At 40.2% G+C, this 7,721-nt stretch overlaps 1 protein-coding gene across 1 annotated transcript in view; it reads right to left on the bottom strand.

Moving 5' to 3' along the window:
* The window catches only part of patl1 (PAT1 homolog 1, processing body mRNA decay factor), a 22,931-nt gene that overhangs the window by 11,807 nt on the left and 3,403 nt on the right, over positions 1 to 7,721 (bottom strand). Inside the window, exons 2-8 of the mRNA XM_032539338.1 lie at positions 7,096 to 7,201; positions 6,587 to 6,811; positions 6,053 to 6,313; positions 3,567 to 3,655; positions 3,304 to 3,384; positions 2,452 to 2,652; positions 1,216 to 1,317 (exon numbers count right to left, since the gene is read on the bottom strand). Of these exons, the coding sequence (XP_032395229.1) occupies positions 1,216 to 1,317; positions 2,452 to 2,652; positions 3,304 to 3,384; positions 3,567 to 3,655; positions 6,053 to 6,313; positions 6,587 to 6,811; positions 7,096 to 7,201 (1,065 nt within the window). The remainder of the gene's footprint in view (positions 1 to 1,215; positions 1,318 to 2,451; positions 2,653 to 3,303; positions 3,385 to 3,566; positions 3,656 to 6,052; positions 6,314 to 6,586; positions 6,812 to 7,095; positions 7,202 to 7,721) is intronic.

The raw sequence follows: 7,721 nt of genomic DNA, 5'->3' as shown, positions 1-7,721 counted from the left end.
CTTCACCCGAGCAGGAAAACAACCAGCAGCTGGTCATTCTATCTCGTCCTGTATCCGTCTGTCTGCCTTGATTTAGATTTTGTGTTTCTCGCTCCCTCTCAATGCCACCTCAAAAAATTCCTTCATGTGTCCACATGATCTGTGTGTTGTCTTGTGCATTATGTTGTGATGTTGTATTGTACCATGTTGCTGTCTGCATTGTTTTCTTTTCGAGATAAGCGTGTGGTGGCGCTGTTCCATAGCTGCCGCCCGGAGGCTTGCTCCAACCTAAGTCAAATTCCTCGTATGTATACTTGTATGTCATACCTGGCGAATAAAGCTGATTCTGATCCTATCTATCTATCTATCAAAACAAAACTTTTATGGGCAGTTGGTAGTTGTTTTAAGCCACTACAGAACTCCACGATGCCGGATACAGAGCTCCATCGTATCAGTAGCAGTTGGTAGTTGTGTTCAGTCACCAATAGGGGACTGTGAGCCGGTACAGGCACCGCCCAGGCCTTTCAGGGGCTGGGGAAGTTGGGTTTAGGCCGGAAAAAGCATCATTCGGCCACGACAGTTAAGTTAGGCACCGAAACAAGTGAAGTTTAGAAAAAAAGATCATGGTTTGAATTTAAACACTCTCGAGGAACAAACACGCATTTCCTGGGTCAAATTATGTTGCCGTAGCTGGCCGTCAAATAATTTGGCCGTTCTGCACATGCTCAACTCACATTGTGTATTGACAGGGTGTAGAAACACTTAACACTGTGACACCTAGCACAATTGTGGTTTAGTGCACTTATTTTTTGAAAAAACATAAAAACTACAGTCATTAAGTTGTTTCCTGTATATCGGTAGCTTAATTTAAAAGAAATGACACTTTATGATCCATTTCTGTGTAAAAGGCAGAAAACTGTCCTATTTTTACGCTTGTAGAGCGGATCTCCGCAGAGCATACGCACCACTATGTGCTGCTCTCGTGCCCAGTGTAGCCAGTTTTATTGATTATAGTGAAAGTATAGTGTCCTCTTGTTACGCATTCAACATAGCCAGCCTGCAAGTTAAAATTATTTGAACTTTTAAGGTGAGGAACTAGAAATTGTATGTGTTAAAACAGCTTATTTTTTTTAATATATAGCAAGACAATGGTGGAAGAAACACTGATGCTCTTTGATTTAATGTTCATACAAAGCTGAAAACCAGAAGGAAGGATGGAGGAGAGGGAAAACTCACAGCTATATTGAGTAGGGTGTTGGGTGACACGCGGTCAGGAAAAGGAGGAGGGTATCTGTGCTGGACTGGGGCTCTCACATGAACCGCCGTGGGGTGGAGGATCTACACACATACCCATACATACACACAGACACAGGACAGCGTTGACAGAAACAAAGCAAACAACATGTTAAGTAATATCACAATATGATGCAGCATGGTAACTACTACAACAAATAAGACTGCTAGTCACAATATAATGAAACTGACCAACTAGATAGCATACATCTCTTTGACTTTAGTAAAAACTTACTGCTACTGTATATATTTCATTGGTAAAGCCTACATGTTTTAACTTGGAACATTTCTGACTAGGACATCCTGTGGTAGTATAAAAGAAAGTGGTAAGTTAACATTTGTCTTCTACTAAGCCAAATGGCATTCCAAATTGTCATACATCAAAAACAATGTGGGGCTTTTTTGAAATGTGCTGGTTTGTCTTGACTCTGCTTGACTTGGTGCCTCGGACAGCACGGCAGGGATTTACATCTCCATTAAAACAGGGTGACTACTTAAAGGTGTGTCTTTAACTGTAATGTGCTCGTCTTGAGCCAATGCCTGTTAAAAAAATTGCAAAAACTTTTGTTCCTATATCCTTCACGTTAAAAGCCCCAATAGTGTGTTAGTTAAAAGCTTTTATTCTGAAGCAGCAACATCAGGAAAAGTTTTTATCAGTAGCAACAACTCCTTTACAGGCAAAGGCGCGAGGATGAAGTGAGGCAGGCCGTGAGATGTTTTTTTTTTCTTCGCATCTGTCGGTCTATCAAATCGATTTCAGTAGCCGGGAACATGCCACACCTAGGTGCACACCCACACCCACACCCACACCCACCCCCACCCACGCACACCCACACCAAACAATGCCTAATCTGGATCACTATTCCTTATTTTATGGGCTACTGGATTTTCACTGGTAATGCATATATAAAAAGGATTCAAATACAGATTTTGACAATGATTATCATGGAAACGAGGGAAGCTTCAAAGCATTTGTGTCAGCTTTAATGCAATCTACGATTTAAAATGGCAATGGTGCAAAAAAACGCAAATGGTGTATGGCATGGTTGGACTGGGCGCAGCCAAAAGTGCCATTGGAAAAACCCCATTACCTTAAGAATCCTGAAAAGGGAGGGAATGACGGTGAAAAAATATCAGTAAGGAAGCACAGTAGGACGAGAACAGTTGTCGGTTATTCACCTGATTATTCAGGGCATGGCTCATAGGCTGTTTGGGCGGCGTCCCAATAGGCACTGCCCTTACAGGAGGAGAGCCAATCACAGGGGAAGAAGAGCGTGGAGGTGGGACCCTTTCTGACAAATCCCGTCCTTCATCATTCCTACCTTGAGGAGGTCGTTTAGGAAGGCCCACCTCCTTGATTATAGACATTAGTGGACTATCCTGAAGTGGAAGAAGAGGGTGAATAACATATTAGAAAAACACAGATGATAAATCAACAGCTTGGTCAAGCCCTCATGTACAAAGATTAGGAGAAATATTTTTTGTGTATTAACCATCTTAATGTTAAAAAATGTTATATTATTATTATTATTATTATTATATAATTTTTCTTTAGTTTTTTTTATCTTCATTTGAGCCCTAAATGACTTAATATAAATTAATATCAACTGCTTTTTGGGACTAATGAGGCCAAAAATGGCCCAGCTGCAGGGGCTTTAATGAAAAAAAGTGGTTGAAGGAATCTGTACTCCCTGTTAATCTTGAACAAATGTTTTGGGTTATTATGTACATCCCTATCATATTACAATTTTGGGTTATTTTGTAAATCACAATCATATTACAATAACAGGTACATAGATTTAGATTTAGTGGCCATTATGCAATAATTTAGCAATGCAGAAGTAGGTAGCATTTTCAATTTCATTTTTTAACTTTGTTAAGAGGTAAACAACACGTCTATTGTCCAAATCCGTTTTAAGTTATGCCTTATGCAATTTTTAAAGCTATCCCCAGCCCCCGCCAAGGAGCAGCTGGTCAACTAGATATGGATGCCCAGTGCTCTGAAGAAGGAGAAGAGTGTGTGTCCCTTACCTCCATGTGTGTAACCAGTCCGGGGGTGATACTGACCGGCCCAAAGCCCATACTGTTCTCCCAGATACTGTGAGAGTTTATCTAGAGATAATAAGAAACATTAAACTTAAAAGGTCCTGAAACAAAAATATTCTACAAAGTTTAATACACATAAAAGCAAGTTTCTTCTCTTTAAATTGTCCTTTGCACAATCCGATATATAGGCCCTAAATATATTTGATCACATTTCAACCAAATAGTTGGCAGGCTTTAAAAAAACTAACCTGGGCCATAGGAGTAGTCCCTCTGCGCAGCAAGTGCTGCTGCTGTTGGTAACTGAGCAAAGATGAGGGAGAAGGGCCAGGAGGAAGGCCTGGAGTAGTAGAGATTTAAATTAAACAAGGCAAATACAGCAGGGTAAACCACATTGTCACAAAGTAGCTGAAAAATAGCTGTTGTGTCCGAAAGTAAAATTGTAGCAAAACAAAACAATTTTTTTTATTCTTAACTAAACAATGACACTATTGCACTGTTCAGACTGAACACTAAGCATGGTGAATTAGGGCTGGGCAATAAAAACAATCTTGAAAAGAGATTGCATAATATTCAGGTCAATATACCCAATAACACAACTACCTGTCTGGCTTTTCAGATTTCCAGACACGCCCACTTTCTATTGTGAGCATTTGCCTGTTGGCAACGAGCGACGAGGAGCAGATTGAGCCCGTCTGCAAAATATGCTGACAGGTGGTGCCAGGCAGAACAGGAAACAACAAATATTTCCTATCACCTTGTACATGTACCATTTAGCAACCACATAGAGTATAAAAATGCAGACTCATGCTGGCTCAAAAGAAATACCGTTAGATTGACTAATGTTAACAGCACTAGCATTAGCTGTGTTGTAGCTGTTGTACCAAATTAACAATCTAGTGTTTTCTTTTGCGGCCACTGCCCCATATGAAAAACCTTTAAAAAAATAAAAGGAGCAAAAATATTACAAACGCAATTTCTATAGTGAAAGCAATGGTGGAGGAAGTACAGAATCTCAGTGCCTAACTAAAAGTACAAATAACCAAAGACATACAATACCACAGTGACCACCCTACTTAAGAAAGTACCTGATTTAAATGTACTTGTACTAAAACTGACTATTCACTTAGTTTGCACGTGTTGATTTTGCAGACACAAAAAAGGAAAACGTAATTGTAAGATGACTGCATGAGGAAAGCAAGGCTTAAGTGCAAATTGTTTTTTTTCCAGCTTCGGTCAAGACGCACTTCAAACAAGCACTAGCCCAGCCCTATGGTGAAGTGTTGTATTCACCGAGTGTGAGGAATCTTTGAATGGGCAACAACTTGAGAGAAAATCAGAAGTACAGTTGTGTTCATAATAATAGTAGACTGTTCAAAAAAATAGCCGTATTTGCATTTTTCTTTACAACTTGAATCACAGCACTAATATTTAGTTGCATAACCATTATTTCTGAGAACTGCTTCACATCTGTGTTGCATGGAGTCAAACTTCTGGAATCTGTGAACAGGTATTCCAGCCCAGGCAGATTTAACTAAATTCCACAATTCTTCGATCCATTCAAATGGTAGTTGACCTTTTTTCCCCCCATGTGGTTCACTTTTTTCACCTCTCCAATCAACTTTTTAATCAAAGTCCGCTTTTCCTCAGAGCAATGTCTGGAACGACCCATTTTGCTGTGTATTTCAGTGTGAAATGCACTATAACCAGCATGCACAACATTTGCTTCCTTCCTTCATTAAATATGGGCCAAAGTCGACACCTGTTTCTTCACAGAATCAATCTCACTGATTCAACACAACATTGCTATTATTTTTGAACATGCCCGTTTCAATTACAGATTCAAATTACACAGAATGAGCAGCATTGGGCTCCTACATTGCTGCTTGCAGCCTTTTCCATAACCATTTTACACCAAAATAACTTACAGAAGGCAGCCAAACCACTTAATATGCAACTGAATGGTACAGGCCTACTACTGACTTACTGTATAATTCTAGAGAAAAACATCTTACTACTACATTTACCTGACAAATCACAAAATATCCCAATAAAAATATGATGCATTGTTCATGCCTCTCGTTTTACTTTAAACATTTGAATGCAGGACTTGTGCTCTGCGGTAATAGGCAGTTTTACCATATGACATAGTCCACCAAAAACGGCCTTGTGAATTTTTGTGTAGAGATAAACAGTTTGGGAAATTCTGGACTGATACCAATGTTTAAAATAACAGTTTGGCAATTTAAGCAACCTTGTTTTGTTGTAGTTTTCATCTACTCTCTTTAGTTTGCATCTACCCTCTTTCAAATGTCACATGGAGCCTAAGCCAACATTTTTTCACGTGAAGCCCAGGAGGCCAGGTGTTTCTGACCCTCCGGTTGGTTAGATTGTGAAGCCTTAAGCATCTTTTTCAATTTTAAAATGACTTCAATACATTGCAATGTCGGTTTGAATTGCTAAAACCTTGTAATGACATATGCATAATTTTTACTTAGACTGACCAGGCCTATAGACAGAAGCTGATGACTTGTTTCACTTGCAAACATTTAAAAAAACTGTAATTTTATTTGTAATTAGAACACAGAAAAAAGCCTCCTACTTGGAAAATATTCATGTCAATTTTCACATCATCATTAGATACGTCAGAAGGTTTGCAATGGACAATGGTTAAGTTGGTTATCTAATTAGTAACTGATATCACTAATAGAAAAATAATTATTGCAGTAATTCACACCTGAGGTAGAGGGCACAGGAGGCAGCTGGTGCTGCAGGTGATGGGGATGCTGGTGTTGTTGAGTGGGATGCAGGATGGAGGGCTGGGGCAGGACTCTGGGTAGGTCTAGGCCCTGCAGAGCAGACAGGCTGGATCCTGAAGAGCTGGGGGGTGGACCAGGTCTCTCAGCTGCTCCAACCCCGGCAATGGCCGGGTCAGCGTCCAGGATGAGCCTGGCCAGGGACTCAGCCAAGTCGCCTTCCCCGCCTCGATCCTCCACATCTGAAAATACAGTTTCACTTTGGATTTTCCAACCAGGTACTTTTTTCCCATGTATATTATTGCTTTAAATATTATCCTAAACAACTAAACAACCCATGTAGGCTGAGTCCTTTGCAGCAGCACAGGTTTGAATGCAACCTGTGGCCCTTTGCTGTATGTCATCTCCCCCTTCAACCCCTCACTTTCCTGTCTATCCACTGTCACTATCAAGTAAAAAGGAAACAGCCCCAAAAATAATCTTTAAAAAACAAAAAAGATGATTATATCACTGACCTGGTGGAGGGGGTCCAGAGGAAGACGAGAAGAATTTGAGTGAAGGGATGGAAGATGATTGGGGCAGATGGCCCGTAGAGGAAGGAAGCTGGGTGGAAGAGGAGTCCTCAGCTCCTCCTGAATTTGATTCTCCTCCCATCTCCCCTCCTAAGCCTAGTCCCACTTCTAGTCCGTCCCTCTCATCGAGCTGAGCGAGGCGTTTGTGTTCCTCCTGCCAGTCGTCATCTGGAAGAGGAGAGAAGGCAGACATTTGGTTTTTATATAAATTATAACTATGACAAATTGTCTCACAGGTGATTTTACAATCTCAGTAGAGTGTTTATAAAAGGTGACAAATAGGGCTGTACCAAAAAGTTTGAAGCTTCATTCATAACGTTGACATTCAAATGTAAATCAACATTGGAATGATGTGGTAAGCCAGGTAAAACAACCGTTTTTAACGCAAATATTTGTATATTTCAATTTCTAATTTCTGGAAATTGTGGATGGATTTTTTTGACATGACTCACCAATGGCCCCAGCTCCAAAGGTGTCATCGTTGAACTGATCAATTTCATCTTCCTCCTGTATCAGTCCCTCGTCTTCCTCCTCCAGCGTACAATCTTCATCCAGTGACTGCAAGGACAGCAGGGAAGACATAAAGGGACAAGGAAAGAAGGAGGCAGGACATGGAGATGTGAAGGAAAGAGAAGGAAAGGGGAATTAGTGACACAAATAAGTATGTGGAACTACTATGAAAGCAGCCAGAACCACTCCAGCCGCAACACCCAATACACATGTATGGTTTATAAATTGTAATTTCTCATTGCAAGGTCAATAAAGTATAACATTATTATAAAATAGTAGGTCAAGCAGTACAAAAACACTCAGTTAGCTAAACTTCAAGCAAGCATTAAAGATATAAAATCATGGATGACCTACAATTTTCTGATGGTAAATTGTGCTGGGCCCTAAACACCTCCAAACCTGATTATCCAAAGATATAGCTACCATGGATGGTATTGCCCCTGTCCTCCAACATTACTGTCTAGGTGTTATTTTTGATCAGGAATTATCCTGTAATGCCCACTTAAAACAAACCTCAACATCATCCTTTTTACATCTTTGTAACATTGCCAAAATTAGGAACATCCTG

The sequence above is a fragment of the Etheostoma spectabile genome, chromosome 2, assembly GCF_008692095.1.
Source record: "Etheostoma spectabile isolate EspeVRDwgs_2016 chromosome 2, UIUC_Espe_1.0, whole genome shotgun sequence".
In the NCBI taxonomy this organism is placed as follows: Eukaryota; Metazoa; Chordata; class Actinopteri; order Perciformes; family Percidae; genus Etheostoma; species Etheostoma spectabile.
This window is presented reverse-complemented; position numbering and strand designations above follow the sequence as displayed.